The following is a 24925-nucleotide window of genomic DNA, read 5'->3' as shown; positions in this document are numbered from 1 at the left end:
TATCCCCCCCTCCCATAGCATGTACCCCTCCCATCTTTACTTGTTTATTCCTGTTTTATTTTCCGTTGCATATTATATAATTGCACAGGTTTATCTGGTAGTCTGGTCCTAGCCTCGTCACTACTTCGCCTGGGTTAGGCCAGGCACTTACCAGCACATGGGGTCGATTGTGCTGATACTACACTTTGCACTATGTGCAGATCCCGGAGTGGCAACTTTGGACCATAGCATTGGGTGGCTGCCTTCAGTCCAGTTAGAGATCCCGATGTAGTCTTGCAGACGTCCGCAATCCCGACGTTCTCTTCTATCTTTATGTGTATTCTGTTTTCTTTTGCTTCCGAGACAGATTTTACTTTCTTTTCAGACATTTGTATGTAGTATTCATAAATAGTCCGTGATATTGTGACACCAGATTCTGGGTAGAGATATATGTTGGTATTGTCGTACTGTTTATGGTTAATTTATCAGATTAAGTCTTCCGCTTGTATCTAATTATCGTTAATATTTCACTGTTGATCGTATGTTGTTTTAAACTATTAAAAGGGCTAAATAAAAGAGTTAGTGAATCTATAATACTCGGCTTACCCAACTTTCTCGAGTAGGCGCCATCACGACTCCCGAGGGTGGAAAATCCGGGTCGTGACATTCACCCCCCCTCTTGTACTTTCACTAGTAAGTATTCAGATATTGAATTCGTTGTCCTAACTCTCTTCTTGCCTTGTTATTAGTAATTTGTTTTGTTAAAAAAGGTTTATGCATTTTCCTTTTTGTTGGGGATTTTGTGCTCCTTTCAAATAAATTGGGTAAGAATAAAGGATGGATAAAATGAGAAAGATAAGAAATAAACTCAATAATAATAAGAGAGAGGGAATTTCAAATGGATTAAGATGAAGAAATAGATAAAAAATGAGAAAATATGGAGAAGAAAGGTGTACTATAAATAAAAAGAGGAGAAAATATAAGTTTTTTAAAAAGGGGCTAATTACCTGTTATTTGTTGTCAGGTGGGCCCATTTTAATGGTTATTGTCACCCTTCACGCGCTGCTCTTCGGTGATTTATTTCACACAATATGACACATAAGCGACGGGGGGTTTTATTATGAAGGAGATATAGTTCAAGGAGGTTTTCGGAGACAGACGATAGTTTAGGTCGAAAACTGACAAATATTATATAATTTAGGCGGGTTTAAAGATATTAATTCTTTAATTTATACCTACATCTACGGCAATGAAATTTTAAGATTTTTACTTCCTATTTTAAATTGATGATTACTTTGGATTAGCTTTGAAGTGGTGTTGAATTACACATATTTCTCTAAGAAATATTATTGACATATGTATATTTAATTAATTTTTTCAGCAAAGCCATGTTGAAGGTGTTTCCGCCACTCCACTATGTCCAATTTAACGTGACAACATTTTATAAAACTCAACCAGACATTATTATTATTCTTGCATATGGTGTAAAACAATTATAATTATTACGTCTAAGTCCCAAATAAATTAAGATTGGCGATATAAATTCTTTCTGTTTCATATAAGCTCAATTCATATCATCATATAACAAACAAAAAATATATATATATATATATATATATATATATATATGCTATATAGTAATAGTAATAATAGTGATGATAAGAGTTCACTATCAAGTGTAAAATTTATTTCTAATTAGTGCATATCGCCTACATGAATCTTCTTTTTCCGTTGTGTTCTAACTTTAGTAAAGTCTGCATTGATTACAAGGAGATAACTTCCTTTTATGTTATCTTAAATCTACCCCCATCACGTTTTAACACCTTCACTCACCATAGTTCATATCTAACATGACCGAACTATCTTAAGGGACATTCTCTTATTTATCCTCAATGCGTGCTACTTGCATCTTCTAGCAAATATAGTCACTTTTAATCTTATCTTATAATCTTGTATAGTCGTGCATCCATCTTAGCATTCACATCTCTACAACACTCATCTTGTTGATGTATTGATCTTTAGTGGCTCAACATTCACTGTCATATAACATTGTTGGTCTTATGGATGTTCCATATAACTTGCATTTCATTTTGGTAACCATCTTCTTCTATCACACACCAAGATAGATCCGTTTTAGCTATCCAGTTTAATCTTATGAGTAAATTTTTAGTCTAACATTCTATTCTCTTGAAATAACGAGCCTAGATATCTAAATTTCTTACTTTTTTTGTTGTCTAGTCTCACCTTGACTTTCCTTTTCTCTTCCTAACTAAACTTCTAGTGCATGTATGCAGTCTTATTATTTCTACTTATCCTAAAATCCTTACTCTACTATACCTTTGTCAATGCATTTGGTGGGAAGATGTCAGCAAGGTTTGGTATTTTATTCACATTTGATGTTGTGACTTATGGGTTAACATTTCACAATTTGGCCAAGTATCCTGTAAAGAGACTCCCGAGAGCCAAAAGTATTAAAGAAATGGCCATAGAAATAGGGGCATCATGAATTAGTTGTCAATTATAACACATGAATGTAGAAACTTGACAGTATGTGGAATTGAGTTTGTCAGCAGACACCCTCTTTATAGGTACATTAAGATTTTGAATCATCCTCTTCATTTATGTTGGATACAGGGCAATGATGTGCTCTCGAAGAAAGTGCAGATTTAGAACGTCGTTTACAGGTTCATGTGAACCAGTAGCGCATATATATATATATATGACTATGAAATCACTTATTTTTGTAAATTTAATTTGATCGAGGTCATTATAGGAATCCATAAACTTCAAAACTTTGATCCACCGCTGTCTCGAAAAGGCAAGAACCATTCATAAATTCATAGTAATGAAATTGCAAGGCTTTGGAAAAAGAATGACTATGAAAATGGGAAATGAATCTACATGATGAACATGGTATCAAAAAGTTAGATTATACACATACTCTACAATTTTTGAATGAAAACTTTTGTGGTTTCAAATTAATTGTGATATCCACTAAACTGCCAAAAAAATATAAAAACTTTTCAAATACATTCTTGTTTTTTTTATTCCTCTTGTTTTTCTTTAGAAATTTCACTACTCTCACTCTCCCTTTCCTGTCCAGGACTTGAATCTGTAGAATAAGTGCCTTTGGATCTTGATGGTCGAGTCGAGCCAGAGGCTGAACCATCCTCCTTGGACTTCTTTCGTCGCGATTTTTTGGGGATATCAGGGTGGTTTTTAGCTGAAGATTCACTCGATTTAGGACCATCCGACGTTATTTCCTTGTTATGATGTCGCCTGGAACTCCTGGATTTGTTTCCAGGTTCTTTGTTTGTAGAATCATGAGTGCCATTTTCTGTAGTAGAATGTCTCCTGGATGTTCTTGGTTTTTCTGGTTTAATGTCTTTGGTTGGAGATGAACTATTTGCATTTCTAGACCTTCTGTTTGAATCTGCAATTCCATTGACATATTGTACAAAAGAATGAAAAAAATAACACCCCATCAATCCTTTCAGAATAATAGGCGAATCTAAGATTTAAAGTTCGAACTAGTATAGTAAGGAAGTATACTTAATCAGGTTACTTTCTAATAGAAATCGCGGATTAGTAACCTACAAGAAATGTTTAGTGACTTGGTAGAAGTTACAACCAACAAAGATACAACGATCGTGTAAAAAAAAAATTTATATTGTCAGTGTATATAAGTTAATTTTAAGATATAGATTGCTTTAACATTGTCTATACTCGTAGGTGTCTCAATCTCGGATATGAAATCATCATCCTCTTCCCATGACCATTTTTCTACCCTTGCCAACTTGTATAAGGCCAGATATAAGCATATACTTTCTCTGTCTCATTTTAGATGACACTATTTGATTAGTTAAACGAATCTGAATTCTTGAAATTTGTGAAAATTGGAACATCGAGGCCATGGATGAGCCAAACTTCTAACGGAGGTTAAAGTTATTTTTTTCGCAAAATACAAGGACAAATTTGGGGAAAAAATCCCTTATTAGTATAATAGTGTCAAACTTTTTGAGCATTGAAACATTTCAAAATAAAAAAAATATCACATAAAAATTAGAAAAAGATAAAGGTAAAAAGGTAACAAACCTTCAGAAACCCATTTAATATCAGGATTTTCTTTAAGATCTCCAGGAGGAGGAACCAAAGGAGCTGATTGAAATGCTCCTGGTGATTTGAATTCTTTCATCTGCCAAAAACATTTAATTGAAAAGATTAAAAATCAGATTTATTCATTAAAAAAAGAATGATTCAATACATGTCTTGTGTCAATTATGGTGAACCAAGTAGTCCAAGAAGAGATGAATAACCAACAAAGGCTGTGGCGGAGTCGTAAGTACTCCTTCATCCTTAACCAGAAATCTCGAGTTCGAGCCCCGGGTATGTAGTAGCCTTTATTAGGGAGCATTTTAACCCTCAAAGTGGAACTTTTCGGCGCGAATTCAAATTTAATCCGGCTCCAATAACAAGTAAAATAATTATTACCCAGCTTGGATTATCAACAGATGGACCATCCCATCCTATATGTGCAACATGTTTTACATCTGTAGGAAAACCAATTTGCATTTCTTTTTCTTTATCCTCATCTGCATCATACAACGAAACAAATATAAATGATTCATATAATCGATCTCAACTGATTCAGAATTGAGACTTACTCAATTGCTCGATCGCTCGACTTAGTAACATACATTTTCTTCCAATCATATAGAACAATCATTTTCAAGAAAACCAAAAATACCCACAAAGGAAAATGTGAAATAATATTGAAAATTTGTATAATTAAAAAATCATTTACTCACCAAAAACTTGAGAAATATACCTAAGGCCTTTAAGAAGGCCTTTCACCTTTGTGGTCATCTCTTCAAATATTTCTTCTTCCAAAGGCTATTCAAGAAGATGATAATTCACCTAAAATCAATCATTTGTTTTTGTTGTATAGAGAAATACATTAAAAAAATTGTTGAATTTGGAAACAAAAACTCAAAATTGACTCAAACCCTAAAAGAAATTTAGGTTTGACTCTTCTTTAATTATAATAAAGAAAAATGATGTTAAAGTAATATTTTCATTCATTCAATGGCAATGCATTGCAGGTTATTCCCAACCAGAAAGCCTAGCATAATTTTAGGAATGGAAATTCATTTTTTACTTATTTTTATTTATTGTTTATTTATTTATTTATTTATTTATTTATTTTAAGGAGAGTATTTTATATATTTGTCCTTAATTAGAATCTCTGTCTTCTGACTTTTTCATAGTTGACAACTTTTTGAAGCCTAAAACATGGTAGCCACTAAAATGTAATGATGACACTTTCTTATTTATGGATATTTTTTATGGGTGCAAATGGAAAAGAAAAACGACTCTTCGCTAAATATACAACTCTACTTTCAAATATTATTCACATGTATCGTTCGTTATACTATTGGGTTATCCATACCCCTATCGTCATATTTTGAAACAAAAATACCCCTATTTTAGATGGAGTGCCATATGGCAACACCAGATTAAAACGACCAATTTCTTTTTTTTTACTCGATTCGTTTTTAATAAAAACCCACAACCCGACCACTATTTTCATTTTTTTCCAATTTTTTTTTTAAATTTCAATTTTTTAAAAACGAAAATATTTTGTTAAAAACAAAAAAAATCTATTTTTACAAATTTATTTTTCCAGTTTTTACAAAACAAAATTCTTTTAAAAAATGAAAAAAAAATTTTTTAAAAACGAAAATATTTTATTGAAAATAATGTTTTCAGTTTTTAAAAAATGAAAATATTTTGTTAAAAAAAATATTTGTTTTCTATTTTAAAAAAAACAGTTTATATTTTGAAAAATGTTTGTTTTTCATTTTTTCAGTTTTTTTAAAGATTTTCTTTTTGTAAAAACTGATAAAACAAATTTGTATAAACTGAATTGTTTTTTGTAAAAAAAAATATTTTTTGTTTTTTAAAAACTGAAATTTAAAAAAAATGGAAAAAATGAAAATAGGGGTCGGGTTGTGGGTTTCTTTAAAAACGGATCGGGTAAAAAAAAGAAATGAGTCGTTTTAATCTGGTGTTGTCACGTGACACTCCATCCAAAATAGGGGTATTTTTGTTTCAAAGTATGACAATAGGGGTATTTTTGTCTCAAAGTATGACGGTAGGGGTATGGATAGCCCAATAGTATAACGAAGGGTACGGTAAACAATATTTGAAAGTAGAGATGTATATTTAGCCCTTTGCCGAAAGAAAAATCATCTTTAAAAATTTAGCATATAATATTGGACACAATTAGTAATAGGCATCAATGATTAAGGCATAATTTCACACAAATTTCGGTATAATGTCACATACATATTTCTTAACATAATAAATAAATAAATAATAATAATAATAAAAGGATGCTTAGCGAGCTTGGAACTTAGTATACACATACAATTAGTTGATTTTGCATAGTTGAATCTTTTGCTTTAGTTGGGTAATACTTTCACTAATAAGTCCGCATTATTAAAAAAAATTATAATTCTTTCGAGATAACTTCCTTCCATTTTATATTAAACATAATTCATCCTCTTCAAAACCTCCAATCCATTTTTTATACGTTTTGAATAAATAAACAAAAAATTCGTGTGATGTTTTTGTTATTTTGAATGGAAAAAATTCAAAAATACCCTAAAAGTTTGTGATTTCCCTTATATTTACCTTTTGCTTACCTATTGATCCACAAAAACCTTCACTGTTAACTTGGGTGAAATTAAAAAATAGTCAGATTTACAAGTGGTAATTGAAAAATAGTCACAGTTTCAAAAGTAATCAAAATCTGAACGACTGTCCAAAATCCGGAAAATATTCCAGTATAATATACTGGATTTCCATCATAATATACTAGAATTCCAGCATAATATACTGGTCGGAAGTTCATATATAGGTGTTCCAATCTCCGGTATATGTCGGAGCCAAGATGGACATCTGTTAGAGGAAGGGGCATATTTAAGACAAAAGCTGGCGAATCATCATATTGTAGTTGGGAGAAAATAATCTTAAAACAAGAAAGATGGATAAAATGAAGCTCTATGATTTCATGCTCCTATACTCTCAGATTCAAGAATGTGATTCAAATATTTCAACCACAAGAATACATCATGTACATCTCATATCAAAACTGTTATGTACAAGCTCCTTTCTTTGAAAAAAAGAGAAACAATTACACACCAAATGCAAGAAGAGAAAAAAAAACGAAGGAAACAAAATTAACACAGGGTCCACGTTCTAGAAGAGAGACCCACTCGTCAATAAAAGAGGGAGAAATCACTTCCACTATAAAAAACTGGAAATATAAAAAAAATTAAAAAATACAACAAAATTTTGACCAAAAAAGGGGTGCTTGCAGCAGTGAGGAATAACAACCCCAACTAGGATCTTTTGACCTGCATTAAGTATGGTATGAGACAACTAAAATGTTGATATCAATGTTTATGTACCAGATTGAAGGAGCGGAGGGACGAATTTTTTTTTGAGTTTAACTTTTATACACTGACAGTGGAGAAGAACTTTTACACTATCAAGTTATCTAAAAGATAACTACATGTAATTGTCCAAAACAATTTGGATTAGTAACCTAAAAAATAAGACAAATAACCTACTACAATTGGTTAAAAAACATTTGCTAGTGTAAAAATTCTATACCTGTCAGAGTATATAACTTAAATCCTTTCTTCTTTTTCCTTTTTTCTTTGAGGTGTGTGTGTGTGTTTGTGCAGAGAACGGTGAATAAAGAAACTTGCCTTGTTCAAGTACTTTCTTATGAACCTTCAGAGCCTTATTTAGTGCTTTCTTTGCATCCAAATTCCCAGTTATCTCACCCACAATCTGGAAAAGATGTCACTGTCAGGACCAAAGAGATACAATAATGTGGATTACACAGACAAGGGGAGAGATTGAAACGAGACCTGGACAACATCATCTAGGCCCTTTGCCTCTTTCATAAGCCGCTTTTTCTTGGTCTCAAGAACACTTGCAACTAGGAAAATGGCAAGGGCATCATTCTGTTTTGTTGCACCAGTTCTCACTTTTTTCCTCTCAAATTTGCCATACTGCTTTAGCTGCTTATCATTTACTTTACCATCATATACCAGCTCGGGAAGTTGTTCCCGTGTGTTGTCATACAATGAATATATCTTTGGGTTGTACTCCATGGCCCACATCACCTGAATGAAGTATGTACAAAAGTAATATCAGTTAGAAGACAAAAATAATTCCAGCCTACATTTGCTCATCACTCGTCCTGTTTCACAGTTGAAGATATAAATACCCTCGTCCTTTATGTCTAACTAATTTATGTGATACTCTTCTAAAACACAAAATCCACAGATCGCCAAGTTGAATAACCCTTTTCTTGTAAGAAGTTAAGAATGTGCCAAGTAAAACAATGGAACAAAATTGCTCACACCCAGTGTTTACACCAAACCACATCAGTTTATCATGGTTAGTCATAAAATTGAGGTAAGAATGTGTATTAATTAACTACTTATGATTTAAGTGATAATAGTTTATGCAAATACACATGTCATATGTTTATTGGGTTTGTGTAAACACGAGCAGGGGTATGCTTTTTCTGTAAAACAATCATGCCTCTCAAAAGCAAAGCAAAGACCAGTGTCTCACTCCAGTCGGTTACACCAAACACCAGGACAAACTATTTTGCAATATTTTCTTCTGTCTACCAAACAATAATGTGAAAAGAAGTTTAAGCTTCTCACCTCCCAAAGATAGAGTGCATCGACAAATGAGAGCTCTCTGCGGAAAAGTACCATCAGCATGCGTAACGCAAATAGATATTCTCCACCATCTAACTCCTCTGCCAATTACAATTGAAGTCGGTGAGTGAGAGAAGGAGGTTAACTCTATGTTAGACTTTCTCCTCCCTGTTTTAGACTCTGGTCAAGATTGCAGTTTGTGAATTCCTTAAACAATATAGATTGCCAAGATATTTCCGTGAAAATTTTCTGCTCTATCCCAGTGTCCCAAACAACATATATGAGGGCCATTTTTAACATGGAAAATTCATTCTTCACCATGATTAACATTATGATATGCGAGTTTGGCTCCAACTTAATAAATGGTATAGACATTCAAATTATCCATCAGAATCTGCAAAAGGACTGCTAGATGATTTAATTTAATTTAATTTTTTGATAGGTGCTAAACAACGTGTTTATACTTTATATCGCCTGCATCACCTCAAGTATAATATGTACGTCTTGTGGCAGTCAATAACAAACTTGGACTGCATGCATTAAAAGCTTACCAAGATAAATCACGATTTTATAGAACATATCGTCAGAATGCATAGCAGGCTTTAGAATCAAGTCACAATATGTAATGTGTAAAGCCAATTAATACTACTTTTGAAGTGTGTGACCATCTCATCTAAAAGCTTAAGCTGTTAGAGAAACACACTTTTATTTACTTAATTATGTCCTCAACACGCCCCATCACATGTGGGCTTGATTCTTTTTTATGAGCCAAGCACGTGAAAATTCTTTTTGATATTTGGATGGCGGTGACTGACCATATAAAAGCTTAAGTTATTAGAGAGAACTATAGTAGAATGAGATGAGACAGGATAAAAGCACAAGCTGAAGCATATATAGAAACCACGTTGTGCAGACTCTAACAGAAATAAGTTAAATTTCTCTAAATTACAAAGTGCTCTAACTCACAAAAAGCCCAAATTTTTCACTAAGACCTATACTAGATATTATTTATCTATCTAGAACTGAGAACTATATGATATGGCATGCTAGGAAAATTAACAGCGTTGACAAGACCTTGTGTTCTCTACTTCTTACATGGGAATAGCTACTTGAAAATATATAAAGAAAAGCAACCTCTTACCAAGGTGTTGATGAAGCTTCGGATCAACAGTTTTAACAATTTGTGCAAGGGTACTTAGTTGAGATTGCACTCCTATTGAATTTGCGGTGCACTTGAAATTTTCTCGCTGTTGATGAAGCAGACATGGATTTGTTATATGCTCAGTAATGGCAGAAACATAGGAAATAATTAGCAAAAACATTGAACAAGTTTTTAGAAAGAGTTACTAAAGACCACATAAATATATGTGCAAGTTTATTTGGGACACATTATCCATTTTAGGTTTGCAACACGTCCTCTCACATTTTTCTCTCGCGCCAATGAGCGGCACTGAGACTTGAACTTAAGACTTTAACTTTTCTATGATGCCATTTTGAATTTTGTGACAATCTCATCTAAAACTTAAGATGTTAGAGAAGGAACACATTTATTTATTCATTTATTTTAAGGAACACATTCATTTATTTTAGGTCTGTAACAACCATGAATAGAAACAATGAAGGCATACCAATCTAAGCATTGCATGTTCGAAGCACCAGAATGCATCTGCTTCATTCTCAAGTAGAATAACCATTGGGGAGCAAATGTCAGTCATCCCTGTGCAGATAAAATAAGGGCAAAAGTTTTATGAATGGCTTTGATATTATGAAAAATTAGTTTCTAAAATACTGATAAAATACCTTGAACATAACCAATATCTTTATCCATCCATGCATAGACAGCAAGCACGTCCCAGAGTTTTGCCTGATTAGCTTGATTCTCAAAAAATACAAGAGCACGATCTGTGCGAACAACATCCAGACCTAAAGCAACATCATAAGCCATTACAGTATCAGTCTATCAGATATTTTCAGGAAAATCAGTCTACAATTGATGAACTAGCTTCCTTACCAAAGCCAAAAATAGTGCACTAAGCAATAACAATATTCCACTAGGAGATTGCAATTTCACTTTTTTGCCACTTATTATCTCTTTAAGTGACATGTTCCCTCTTTAACTCAGCATCTAACTCTAGAGTATAACTAGCAATGAAGAAAAAGACGTCATTGTCTCATCATTTGTTGAACATAGCACATCTCTCTAACCAAAACCTTTTATAGTCTTTCATCTGTATTTTGTAGCAGCTCACAAGTGATAAATGACCAGCTCCAAAGAAATGTCAAAAGGTTGAGTCGCTCATTCAAAATCTAAACGCTCTTTCAACATTCAATTCTTCTTCCCCCGCATCTGAATTTCATTGGACAACACAATGACTAACTGACACAAATTTTTCACACATCATTATTATGTTGGAAAAGCAATGTTGCATGTATCAATCCCTTCATCTCAAATACCATATCCAATGGGGGTGGGTGGGGGTAAGGAGCAAACATCTTTAGGTCAATAAAATTTGGTTATATTCTGCACAACTGAGAACTACGTCAAAGTAATAGTTATGTTAACTATTTAAGTTTAGTCGAAAAAGCATAATTCATGAAGAGCAAAGTGGGAAAACAGTTGATTATTGGGAATTAATTGTTCAAACTGGAATGTATTCGAGGACACGAACAAAAAGCATTAACAGACGGACTGGAAAGAGAATGTATAAGTGACATTCAAGTTTTTCTAAGAGACAGGCAGAGATAGAAAGATAGATATAGGGAGCTCCACAGCAATTACAGAATGTATAAAGTTAGCATATTGAAACTAGAGAATAGTAGTGACACGAGTACTAACCAATTTGGGACAAGTTAAGCTTCCACTGAATAACTTTCTTGTCACAAACGCCATTATCGACCGGCAGGGCACTGTTAGTATTTTGTGCATCACTGGAAGTGTTCGAATGCTCTGTAGGTTGACCATCATCAGTGACTATAGCATTTGTGGTAAATTTCCCACTGCCAATCACTGGTACAATCTTTTGGCATTCAGATTTCCATGCAGCATACTGCTCTCTGAGGATACAAATTCAGATTTTTAGGCCACTCATAAAGTAGGTTGTAAGAATTTACCCAAAAGGAAAAAAACCGCTATAAGGAGGAAGAAGAAGGCACAGGTGTTTTTTCAGCTGATAGTGACAGTATCCTGTTATAAATTTTGTTTTCCAGGCAATAACACATTTTTACTTCACTCTTCTTTTTTTCCCTTTGGAGTCAGGTCTAATAAACATAATACACAATTAACTGTTTTGCAACACTCATTTTCAATCTAATGTCAAGAATCAAGATATTGGAGAATTTAATGATCAAGGGGTTAATTTCCACTAGCACCTGTAGCGAAGGGTCCTTTTAATAAGAACATCAACTAAACCAAGCTTAAACTAAGACACTTGGCCCAAGCTTGATTCGACCTTCTGGAGAGCTTTAATTAAACAAGACTCACTGGCCGAGTCCAAGTTGGTTCACCTTGTGCTCTGACCTAACTAGATGGTAAAGTTGCACTTTGATGGGAATAGCTCTATGAACGTGAGAAATTTGTTGCATACTCCCTCCGTCCCAATTTATGTTCACTCTTTCCTTTAGTCAATCCTAAAAAGAATGACACCATTCTATATTTAGTAACAATTTAACTTTAAAAAGCTCATTTCACCCTTAGTGAGATGATTTATATCCACATAAATATCATGGCTCATTTTAGACCACAAGTTCGAAAAATCTGCCTCTATTTCTTAAACTCCATGCCCAATCACATAAATTGGGATAGAGGGAGTAAGTTACACCGAGGGCCCTTTGACAGTTGCATGGATTCATGCACCAAATTGAACAAAATTCAATGCATAACCCCTATAGTTTTGATTGCTGATTTTTACTTCTATTATTTGTTATCTACATTAAACCAGTTTAACTCTTTCGTTATAGCTGAAGTGAGTTAGATTACCTTCGCCGTTGTCTAAGCTCATTTCTTTCCTCAAATGTGCTATTGGGATCAAAACAACCCAGCAAGAACTCCCAGACAGCCCCTTTTATTGATGGATGAATCCCCTAGCATTCACAGAATATAATTAAATAAGCATCAGACTTCTTAAGACATAAGTTTCCACCTAAACAGCAATAAATCGAGTATTGTTGTTGTTTCTTTATAATGAACTGAATGGACGTGCTAATGGTGGATCAGATTATCCGCCTAATATATACTTCCTCAATTCCCGTTATGTGAACCTATTTACTTTTTACTCTGTTCCAAAAAGAATTACCCATATCTAAATCTGGAAACAATTTAACTTAAAACTTCGAATTTTACCCTCAATGAGAAGCTTTTAAAGCCACACAAAAACTATGGCATATTCTAGACCACAAATTGCAAAAGAATTATAGCCACACAAATGTTATGACTTGTTTAGTATCACAAGTTTCAAAAGTCTTCATCGCTAAATAGGTTCACATAAATTGAAATGGAGGGAGTAGTTTGTAGAAGCCTAATCAATGATATGCCAAAATGTTATTCCACACCATGAATAATTTTAGCAGACAAGCGTTGGTGTAATTTAGACTGTTCTAAACTGTCCAAACTCAAACCAACAAGCGATTGTAGCGTGGATAAAAACAATTGTTGCTCGGGAATAAGAGAACTGGTTGTTTCCCCTTTATTATTATTTGCGTTAGCAATTATAACTTGTTATATTATCATAAATTTCTACCATTAACACAAAAAGAGGATCCTTAAACATTCTCCTATTAAGGCTCCCAATGGAAATGTCATTGCTGGAAAATCATAAATGGAATGAACCTTCTATTTTTGTTATGGGTAATGGCATAATCCTTTTATAAGTGGAGATGACTGAGCAGGAGAAACTGATGAACTTGGTTTTCCCTGAAGTTTTTCACCTTCAGCAGTTCACCACTTGCACAAAATGAGGGTCTATTATGCACCAAAAGTCCGGCAATTAAAGATTACAAGATGAATGTACAGTATATAATGGAATCCGGTTCAAGTTAAAATATCACTTGGGGGCAAAAATTATATGAACTGTTTGCATTCACCCATAAACAAATTAAAAAAAAAAACAGATTAATTTATGCTTAACGACAAGTAGTATGAGGATCAGAATTGTTCAACTAGGCCAAAGTCATGAAATTGCTATCTAAAGCTAAAGATGGAGTTTTACCAAAAAGGAATCGACAACATGAACTAGCGCTAAATGACAATGTGGCATAGTTGATTTATTTAGAATATGCATTGTGCAAGAGAGGGAAAAAAAAAAGATTTACCCCTCGTTGGATTCGTCTAAGAACACCTGCTATATCCAAGTAACCCTCTTGAGAGAATGCAGCATTCCATCTTCTTTCACTGAGAGTTTTTCCTACCTATCATACACTTCCCCCAAAAAAAAGAAAGTGCACAAAGGTAACATAGTGAGTAAATAGTTACAAATCATAGCATGAAAAGGACTTGAAAAGAAAGTGAGACAAATGTCACTAGAAACTACATTAGGATATTCAAGTTTTTGAACTCATTTATATACTCAAGTGTGTACCGTAGTTTCTTTTGCAATTATTCAAGTATTCACCTAATAGATAGATTACAGATTTATATTTCTCTCAAACAAAGGAGAGAAAACTAAAATCAAACAATCAAACAATCAAAGATAAAACTAAAGTAGTTGAATTCAAAAAGTATTTACCTAAATAACAAAGGCCCATAATCCATTAACTAGTTACAAATTCATTTGCTATCTACTCAGCTAAACAACTTATCAATCCCAAACTAACTTGGGTCTATGCTATGAATACTTTATACCTTTGTATTACAAAAATCAACATGGTTTGACTATTTTAACACTGACCATCAACCTACTTCAAACTGAACAGAGTAATTAGTAAAATTTCAACAAATGTTAAATTTTGAGCCATAATTTCGAAAGTGCAATGAATTCAATGCTACGAAACCTAAAAGGTTTAACTCATCAAATCTAAATTTTGGATCCACTTCTAATCGCAACCTCCTTTTTTATCTAGAGTTGTGTATATAAGCAAACTATATGTGGTAAATCAGTACAATTTCAACAAATATTAAATTATGAACCCATAATGTTAAAAGTGCAATGAATTCAATGCTGCGAAACTTAAAAGGTTTAACTCATTAAATCTAAATTCTAGATCCGCCTCTAACTTTAACCTCCTCTTTTTACCTAGAGTTATGCATATAAGCAAACCATATGTGGTAAATTAGTACTTCAACAAATATTAAATTTTGAACCTATGATTTCAAAAGTACAACGAATTCAATGCTACGAAACTTAAAAGATTTAACTCATTAAGTTTAAATTCTAGATCCCCCTCTAACAGCAACCTCCTCTTTTTATCTAAAATTGTGTATATAAGCAAAACATATGTGGTAAATTAGTAAAATTCAACAATTATTAAATTCTGAACCCATAATTTCAAAAGTGCAATGAATTCAATGCTGCAAAACTTAAAAGGTTTAACTCATTAAATCCAAATTCTGGATCCGCCCCTAACCGCAACCTCCTCTTTTTATCTAGAATTGTGCATATAAGCAAAATATAGAATAAATGAATAAAAAGATCATAAAAAATGATGAAGTTTCAACATACCTTTGGTCTGAAAAAAGTCTTGGGGACATCAGCTTGACATTCTGTTCTAACAGGAAAATAAGAGTCTACCTCCTCCAAAGAAAATTTCCCTGTTATTAAAACATAAAACCCAAATTATCCATTACAATTACAAGCAGAAATAAAGAAACCCCCCCCCCCCACACACACACACACACACACACACACGAAAAAAAAAAAAAAAAACTATAACAATTACCATTTTTGCAGGCAGCTATCATAGAGTTACCCATGTCTTGTTGAAAGAAAATTACTACAAACAAAATCTTAGGGTTCCTTAAAAATTGGTCAAAAATTGCAAATTGGAGGATCTAATGAGAAATTTACAGCTTCAAAAGATTATATATATATATACATGATTAATGATTTAATTGGTACCTTATAGCAAAAGATACTGCTTTTTTTAGGATTGATTTGTACAAAGTAAATGTTGGGGAAAGAGGTGAAGTACTAATGAATAAGAAATGATTAGAAGAATGCTTACTGGGCGCCAACGAGGAGAATCTTGTGCTTTTGTACGTGGCAAAGAGTTGGCAGGGAAAGACCCCATCTGCCAATTGAAGTTTTGTATGTTTATATTTGTAAAATAATTGTAATACACCTTACACTATATCATTTGATTACTTGCTACTTCAAAGCTCTAATAGAGGGATACATATATTGGTAATTATAACCATCAAAACTTAGGTCCATAAAAGAAAAATCACTTAATATTTTTATCTCTATTGAAATTTGAACATATTACCTCGGGTTCATCCTATTCAACAATAGGCATGTGCCTATGAAATAAAACTTGGCTGACAATTCTTTCTTGGAACCAAAGTTTGGAAATAAGTGGAGGAGATTAATACATCTCCCGTAGCATTCTTGAAGGCTACATATTTTGCTCCTATAAAAGGAGGAGCTCTCTCACTTCTTCAAACACACCAACAAAAGAGAGAGAGAAAAGGAGTGGGGCATCACACATACGGTATAAGAAAATAGTCTGTAAGAAAAATAGAGAGCGTGAGCAATATTGTAGTGAGGTGGGGATATCAAAAGAGAGTTATTTCTTTGAGTGTTGTAGTGATCTTTAAAATATTTTATTCGGGCCTACAAAATGTAAAATTACTTATTATAGTGATATCAGTTGCTCCTCACGAGGTCGTGGTTTTTTCCCTTATTTAGAAGGGTTTTCCACGTAAAATTCTTGGTGTCATTGTCACTCTTTTATTCTTGTTGATTACCGTATCTTGGTGCTACATTATTATTTCACTTTTATTACCGTAAATATTATTATTGTGGGGGATTTATTACCAACAACTAGTATCAGAGCACAGATTATGCTCGTTCACAAAAAGTAGGACCAACGAGGTTGCTGTGACGACCCGGCCGGTCGTCTTAAGAAATTAACGCCATGATCCCCTATTAACTGTTTTCCCCGAGTTTATTTCTGCTATTTTGATTTGTCGGGATGTTCGACTTTGAATTTCGGAGAGTTTCGGGACACTTAGTCCCTAAATGAGAGCTTAAGTGTTGGAAAGTTGACCGTAGTTGCAATGTCAAGACGGCCTCAGAATGGAAATCCGATAGTTCTGTTAGCTCCATTAGGTGATTTTGGGATTATGGGCGTGTTCGGATTGTATTTTGGAGGTCCGTAGCTAATTTAAGCTTGAAATGCCGAAAGTTGAATTTTTGAAGTTTTCGGTTCGATAGTGAGATTTTGATTCGAGGGTCGGAATGGAATTTCAGAAGTTGGAATAGCTCTGTAGTGTTGAATGTAACGTGTGTGCAAAATTTCGGGTCATTCGGACGAGGTTTGAAAGACTTTTTGATCGAAAGCGTATTTTTTAGAGTTTTTGGAATTCTTAGGCTTGAATCCGATGAAAAATAGGTATTTTGATGTTATTTTGATCGTTCCAAGGGTTGGAATAAATTTGAATGATGTTTTAAGATTGGTTGGCATGTTTGGTTGAGGTCCCGGGGGTGTCGGGATTATTTCGGATGGTTGACGGAAAGATTTTGGAATTAAAGTTGCAGCTTCAACTGCTAGTTCTGTCATAACCGCACCTGCAGTTTGGGTTCCGCAGGTGCGGCACCGCAGAAGCAGCTCAACAATCGCAGAAGCGAAAGTGAGGAAGGGGCCAGAGTCCGCAGATGCGGTCAGGTAACCGCAGAAGCGGCACCGCATCTGCGGTAATGTAGTCGCAGGTGCGAAAAGTCCCCCTTAAGTGAGAAGTCGCAGATGTGACCTTTGGTCTGCAAAAGCGGGACTACAGATGCGGTCCCTTGACCGCATATGTAGAAACAGCTGGGCAGAAATATGAAATTTCGAGGGTTTAGTTTCAAAAGTTAAAAATTCGATTTGGAGCTCGGGAGAGGGCAATTTTGAGAGGAAATTGAAGAGGAGATCATTGGGTAACGATTCTTTAACCCTTTCTAGTTATATTCCATCAGTCTATAGTTAGTTTCATTATTTAATTTCGGATTGGAGATGAAAATTGGGGAAAAGTTGGAAGAAAGTTCTTAGACCTAGAATTTGACTTTTGATTGGGAATTTGACCTTAGATTTGGATAATTTTGGTATGTATGAACTCGTGAGAGCGTGAGGATTCTAAAAATATAAATTTTACCCGATTCCGAGACGTGATCCCAAGGGGCATTTTAGTCATTTTACATAATTTCGCGTATTAGCTTAGAATTTAATTGTAGAATCAGTTACTTGAAGTGTTATTTACATTATGAAATTGAATTGAATAGATTTGGGCCATTTGGAGTGGAGTACTCGTGGCAAGAGCGTGGTTTCAGGTTGATTTTGAGCCGTTTCGGGGTAAGTGGCTTGTCTAACCTTGTGGGGGGACCTTCCCCTTAGGATATGATATATTTGATAATTGAAATGCTTTGTACGTGAGGTGACGAGTGCGTACTTGATCTAATTGTTGAAAATCCAGTTTTTCCTTAAGTATTTCAATTGAATACTTTTTCCTATTTTATTCTACTTGTGAATTTAGCATGTTGCTAGTTTAGAGAAGCATGGTTAGTTGACTTAATTGCCTATTTGCTTAAACTGTCTTAATTGCATTACGTGAAGCATGTTAGGCTAGAATTAACTGTTTACTTGGTACGAAATTTAGCTTAATTGGGTATTCTTGTGTTGCTGCTGTGTGTTTTACTTTGGGACTACGAGACGACATCCTGGGAGATTCCCCTTGTACGTATTTATGATATGAACGGAGGTGCGATATACTAAGAGATCCCTGACACGTATATTGAGGATACCAAGAGATCTTCGGGATACCGAGAGATCCCTAGTATATATTGAGGATACCAAGAGATCCCTAGCATACATTGAGGATACCAGGAGATCCTCGGGATACCAAGAGAGCCCCGACTATCATCCTTGTTATGAGTGGTACTTCCCGATGTTTGCCTTTATCTCTGTTTTCGTTATTGTACTCCTTATTATCCTGTGTAGATTCTTACTGTAGGTTCTCAATTGTACTATTTATCTTATCCTATCATCTTATTATTTATTTAATCTCAGTAGGGCCCTGACCTTCCTTGTCACTACCCAACTGAGGTTAGACTTGGCACTTACAGCTGTGGTGTACTCATGCCCCTTATGCGCATCTTTTCCATGTGCAGATCCAGGTACCGCTACTCAGTCCTACCATCCTTGAGGGAGGAGACTGCTTAGAGACTTCGAGGTACATCTGCCACGTCCACAGACCGAGAAGTCCCTTTCTATTCTTGCTTTTATTATTTAGACCTTCTGTATTTTTTTTTATTCTATTTAGACTTTTTGGAGTTAGAGCTATGTAGTACTTCCTAGCTTGTGATTCGTGGGTTTTCGGGTCTTGGATTTATGTTTTGGTATTGAGAGTTGAATATGGCATATGCCGAGTGGCACATTTAAACACTTTTATTACTTTATTATTGTTTAAAGTTGTTTTACTTTCGCAAATTTTGGTTTTCTTCCGTAATTTAGGCTTACCTAGTCGTAGAGACTAGGTGTCGTCACGATGGTTCATGGAGGGTGAACTGGGGTCGTGACAAGTTGGTATCAGAGCTCTAGGTTCATAGGAGTCGTGGATCACAAGCCATTTTATTAGAGTCTCGTTGATCGGTGCGGAGACATTTGTACTTATCTACGAGAGGCTATGAAACTGTTAGGAAAATTCCACTTCATTTGATTTCCTTGTCGTGCGATATTTTGACATCACAATTCTAAACTTTTGTATTCTATTCTCTCACAGATGGTAAGGACACGTGCTACCTGAAATGATCAGGCACCTGCGCCCCCTACTGCAGCCGTCAGAGACCGGGGTAGAGGCCGAGGATGCGCACGTGGTGCAACTAGAGCACCTACACGAGCTGCCGCCGAGGTACCACCAACAGTTCCAGCCGAAGTCCAAGCACCTGACACGCCTGCTGCTACCACTACTCCAGCTCTCCAAGAGACTTTGGCACAGTTCATGAGCATGTACACCACTTTGGCTCAGGCATGGTTGTTTCCCCTTGCTGCAGCTACATCTCAAGTCGGGGGAGGAGCACAGACTCCCGCCGCCCGCACTTCTAAGCAGCGAGTGCATGTTGAGCAGGTCCTTAAGATTATTCTTGTACCGCTTGCAGTGCTAGTTAAGCTCGAGGATAGGGCAGCGACTTCTAAGGAAGATCAGCTGATGCTTAAGAGGTTCAAGAGGTACAAGCCTCGTGTATTCAACGGTCTAGCCTTAGAGGATGCTCTAGGATTTCTAGATGAAAATTACCGCATTCTTCGTACCATGGGTATATCAGGATCGAGCGGGGTTTCCTTCACTATCTTCCAGCTTCGAGAAGCTGCCTATGAGTGGTGGCGCACCTATGAGTTAGACAGTCCAGATGAGGCTGCTTCACTAACTTGGACTCAGTTTTCAGATCTGTTCCTGAGAGAGTATGTTCCTCAGAGCCTCAGGGATGCATGGCGCACCGAGTTTGAGCATTTGCACCAGGGTGCTATGACTGCCTCAGAGTATACTGTCTGTTACACCAGTTTGGCTAGGCATGCACCAGCCTTGGTTTCTACTATCCGCGAGAGAGTTCGTCGATTTATTGAGGGGCTTATTACCAACATCAGGTCTAGCATGGATCGTGAGTTAGAGATGGATATTTCTTATCAGCAAGTGGTGAGCATTGCTACAAGGATTGAGGGTATGCATGCTAGGGAGAGAGATGAGAGGGAGGCCAAGAGGTCTCGAGAGTCGGGCCATTATTCTGCTGCTCGTAACCCATCTGCAGGTCATGGTAGGGGTTATATGAGTCGTCCCATTCATTCAGCTCTTCCAGCAGCCAGTGGTACTCCAGCTCCTCTTAGGCCTTAGGAGCCTTATTATGCACCTCCGATTTCTAGCGTGTCTCCTGTGCGGGGTGCTTTCAGAGGTCAGTCCAACAAACCTGGCCCGAGCCAGTCACAGCCACCACATCCCCCCCAGAGCTTGTTTTGAGTGTGGTAACACACGCCACGTGGTGAGGGATTACCCTAGACTTGGGAGGAGTGCACCTCCACAGACTTCTCAGTCATAGCGTGCCCTACAGAGTTCTTAGGCTATGATTACCGCTCTAGTTGCTACCCCACCTGCTCAGCCAGCTAGAGGTGGAGGTCTGGGAGGTAGAGGTCGCCCTAGAGGGGGAGGCCAGACCAGATACTATGCCCTTCCTGCCCGTACCGAGGTTGTTGCCTCTGATTCTGTCATCACAGGTACTATATTGGTTTGCCACAGAGATGCATCGGTTCTATTCGATTCAGGCTCTACTTACTCTTATGTGTCTTCATATTTTGCTTTGCATTTGGGTGTACCTCGGGATTCTTTGAGCTCCCCTGTTTATGTTTCTACTCCTGTGGGAGATTATCTTGTTGTGGACTGCATTTATCAGTCGTGTTTGGTTGCTCTTAGTGGTTTTGAGACCAAAGCTGATTTATTGTTGCTCAGCATGGTAGATTTCGATATTATCTTGGGCATGGACTGGTTGTCACCCCATTATGTTATTCTTGATTGTCACGCCAAAACCGTAACACTGGCTATGTCAGGTGTACCGCGTGTTGAGTGGATGGGTACTTTAGATCACACTCCTAGTAGAGTTATTTCTTTTCTTAAAGCTCAGCGTATGGTTGAGACGGGGTGTGACGCATATTTAGCTTATGTGAGAGATGTCAGTATTGATACCCCTTCAGTTGATTCAGTTCCAGTAGTACGGTATTTTCCCGATGTGTTTCCAGCTGATCTTTCAGGCATGCTGCCTGATAGATATAATGATTTTGGCATTGATATGTTGTCGGACACTCAGCCCATTTCTATTCCTCCGTATCGTATGGCTCCTCTTGAGTTGAAGGAGTCGAAGGATCAGTTACAGGAATGCTTGATAATGGTTTTATTTGGACCAGTGTATCACCTTGGGGTACTCCTGTCTTGTTTGTGAAGAAAAATGATGGTTCTATGCGTATGTGTATTGATTATCGCCAGTTGAACAAAGTGACAGTTAAGAACTGTTATCCTTTGCCTCGTATTGATGATCTGTTTAACCAGCTTTAGGGTGCATGGATGTTTTCTAAGATTGATTTGCGCTCAGGTTACCATCAGTTGCAGATTCGGGAGCCCGATATCTCGAAGACTACTTTCAGGACTCGGTATGTTCATTACGAGTTCCTTGTTATGTCATTTGGGCTGACCAATGCCTCAGCAGCTTTTATGCATTTGATGCACAATGTGTTTCGTCCGTATCTTGACTCGTTCGTCATTGTCTTTATTGATGATATTCTAGCGATTCCCGGAGTCGGGAAGATCATGAGTAGCACTTGAGGACTGTGCTTCAAACTCTGAGAGAGAAGAAGTTATATGCTATGTTCTCGAAATGTGAATTTTGGTTAGATTTAGTGGCATTCTTAGGCCATATAGTATCGAGTGAGGGTATTCAGGTGGATCCGAAGAAGATAGAGGCCGTGCAGAGTTGGCCCAGACCATCATCAGCTACCGAGATCCGTAGTTTCCTTAGTTTGGCTGGCTACTACCGTCGCTTTGTGGAGGGGTTTTCATCAATTGCAGCCCCCATGACCAGGTTGACCCAGAAGGGTGTTCCGTTCCAGTGGACGGAGGTGAGGCGAGCTTTCAGAATCTTAAGACAGCTTTGACCACAGCTCGAATTTTGATACTGCCTATAGGTTCAGGGTCTTATACGGTCTATTGTGATGCCTCGAGGGTTGGCCTTGGTGCGGTGTTGATGCAAGACGGTAGGGTGATTGCCTACGCGTCCAGATAGTCGAAGATACATGAGAAGAATTATCCAGTCCACGACCTTGAGTTAGCTGCCACTGTTTACGCCCTGAAGATTTGGCGCCATTATTTATACGAGGTTCCCTGTGAGATTTATACTGACCATCGGAGCTTGCAGCACCTGTTCAAACAAAATGATCTAAATTTGCGCCAGAGGAGATGGTTAGAGTTGCTGAAGGACTATGATATCACTATTCTGTATCAACCGGGCAAGGCCAATATGGTGGCGATGCTTTGAGTCACCGGGTGGAGAGTTTGGGGAGTTTGGCTTATTTACCAACATCGGAGAGGCATATGGCGATGGATATTCAGGCCTTAGCCATCCAGTTTGTGAGATTAGATCTTTCGGAGTCCAGTAGGGTTCTAGCTTGCATGGTTTCTCGGTCTTTCTTATTTGATCGTATCAGGGAGCGGCAGTATGATGACCCCCATTTGCTTGTCCCCAAGGACAAGGTTCAGCACGGTGATGCCAGAGATGTGACTATTGGTGATAATGGGGTATTGAGGATGCAGGGTCAGATTTGTGTACCCAATGTTGATGGGCTTCGAGAGTTGATTCTAGAGGAGGCCCATAGTTCGCGGTATTCCATACACCCGGGTGCCGTGAAGATGTATCATGATTTGAGACAATACTATTAGTGGAGGCGGATGAAGAAAGATATAGTTGGATTCGTAGCTCAGTGTCTCAACTGTCAGCAGGTAAAGTATGAGCACCAGAGACCGGGTGGATTGCTTCAGCAGATAGAGATCCCGGAATGGAAGTGGGAGCAGATCACCATGGACTTTATAGTTGGGCTCCCACGGACTTTGAGGAAGTTTGATGTTATTTGGGTAATTGTGGATCGGCTGACCGAGTCTGCTCATTTCATCCCTGTCTGTATTACTTATTCATCGGAGCGGTTGGCAGAGACTTACATCCGGGAGATTGTTCGTCTGCATGATATTCTAGTTTCCATCATCTCAGATAGAGGTACTTAGTTCACATCGTGATTCTGGAGGGTCGTTCAGCATGAGTTGGGTACTCGGGTGGAGTTGAGTACAACATTTCACCCTCAGACGGATGGACAGTCCGAGAGCACCATTCAGATTCTTGAGTATATGCTCAGTGCGTGTGTGATTGAGCTTGGAGGGTCTTGGGATCAGTTCTTGCCATTGGCGGAGTTTGCTTACAACAATATCTATCAGTCCAGTATTCAGATGGCACCGTATAAGGCTTTATATGGGAGACGGTGTAGATCCCCGGTGGGCTGGTTTGAGCCGGGTGAGGCTAGATTATTAGGCACAGACTTAGTTCAGGATGCTTTGGATAAGGTTAAGGTGATTCAGGATAGGCTCCGTACAGCCCAGACTAGACAGAAGAGTTAGGCAGATCGGAAGGTTCGTGATGTTTCCTATATGGTCGGAGAGCGGGTTCTGCTTCGAGTTTCGCCTATGAATGGCATTATGAGATTTGGAAGAAAAGGAAGTTGAGTCCGAGGTTTATTGGCCCTTTTGAGATATTGAGGCATGTTGGGGGGTTGCTTATGAGCTTTCCTTACATCCCAGCTTGGCCGGATTTCATCCGGTATTCCATGTTTCGATGATCCGAAGGTATCACGGTGATCCGTCGCACGTGTTGGATTTTAGTTCAGTCCAATTGGACAAGGATCTATCTTATGTTGAGGAGCCAGTGGCAATATTGGACAGGCAAGTTAGAAAGCTAAGGTCAAAGAACATTGCATCAATAAAGGTTCAGTGACAAGGCCAGTCGGTCGAGGAGGCGACCTGGGAGATCGAGCAGGATATACGCAGTCGTTACCCTCATCTTTTCACTACTTCAGGTATGTCTATGCTCGTTCGAGGATGAACAAATGTTTAAGTGTAGGAGGATGTGACGACCCGGCCAGTCGTCTTAACAAATTAACGCATTGATCCCCTATTAACTGTTTTCCCCGAGTTTATTTCTGCTATTTTGATTTGCCGGGATGTTTGACTTTGAGTTTCGGAGAGCTTCGGGACACTTAGTCCCTAAATGAGAGCTTAAGTGTTAAAAAGTTGACCGTAGTTGGAACAATGTGAAGACGGCCGCGAAATGAAAATATGATAGTTCCGTTAGCTCCGTTAGGTGATTTCAGGCTTAGGGGCGTGTTCAGATTGTATTTTGGAGGTCCATAGCTAATTTAGGCTTGAAATGCCGAAAGTTGAATTTTTGAAGTTTCCGATTCGATAGTGAGATTTTGATCCGAGGGTCGGAATGAAA

The 24925-nt window shown here is 37.1% G+C and overlaps 2 protein-coding genes across 2 annotated transcripts; both read right to left on the bottom strand.

Annotated features, from left to right (window-relative positions):
- Positions 1 to 2988: 2988 nt before the first annotated feature.
- On the bottom strand, positions 2989 to 5050 carry LOC107773522 (CRIB domain-containing protein RIC6-like). Its single transcript, XM_075240804.1, has 4 exons — positions 4788 to 5050; positions 4471 to 4571; positions 4075 to 4174; positions 2989 to 3412 (listed from the first exon to the last, which is right to left on the bottom strand). The coding sequence occupies exons 1-4, from the start codon at positions 4843 to 4845 to the stop codon at positions 3024 to 3026; spliced, it is 648 nt and encodes a 215-aa protein (XP_075096905.1). The 5' UTR covers positions 4846 to 5050; the 3' UTR covers positions 2989 to 3023.
- A 2488-nt stretch (positions 5051 to 7538) lies between these two features.
- Positions 7539 to 15772, bottom strand: LOC107773694 (rab GTPase-activating protein 22-like). Its single transcript, XM_075249118.1, has 11 exons — positions 15600 to 15772; positions 15383 to 15471; positions 14037 to 14132; positions 12706 to 12809; positions 11566 to 11783; positions 10530 to 10652; positions 10358 to 10446; positions 9871 to 9976; positions 8733 to 8830; positions 7923 to 8180; positions 7539 to 7842 (listed from the first exon to the last, which is right to left on the bottom strand). Exons 1-11 carry the CDS (start codon positions 15631 to 15633, stop codon positions 7663 to 7665), a joined length of 1395 nt encoding a protein of 464 aa, XP_075105219.1. The 5' UTR covers positions 15634 to 15772; the 3' UTR covers positions 7539 to 7662.
- Between the last annotated feature and the right edge of the window lie 9153 nt (positions 15773 to 24925).

The sequence above is a fragment of the Nicotiana tabacum genome, chromosome 3, assembly GCF_000715075.1.
Source record: "Nicotiana tabacum cultivar K326 chromosome 3, ASM71507v2, whole genome shotgun sequence".
In the NCBI taxonomy this organism is placed as follows: domain Eukaryota; kingdom Viridiplantae; phylum Streptophyta; class Magnoliopsida; order Solanales; family Solanaceae; genus Nicotiana; species Nicotiana tabacum.
This window is presented reverse-complemented; position numbering and strand designations above follow the sequence as displayed.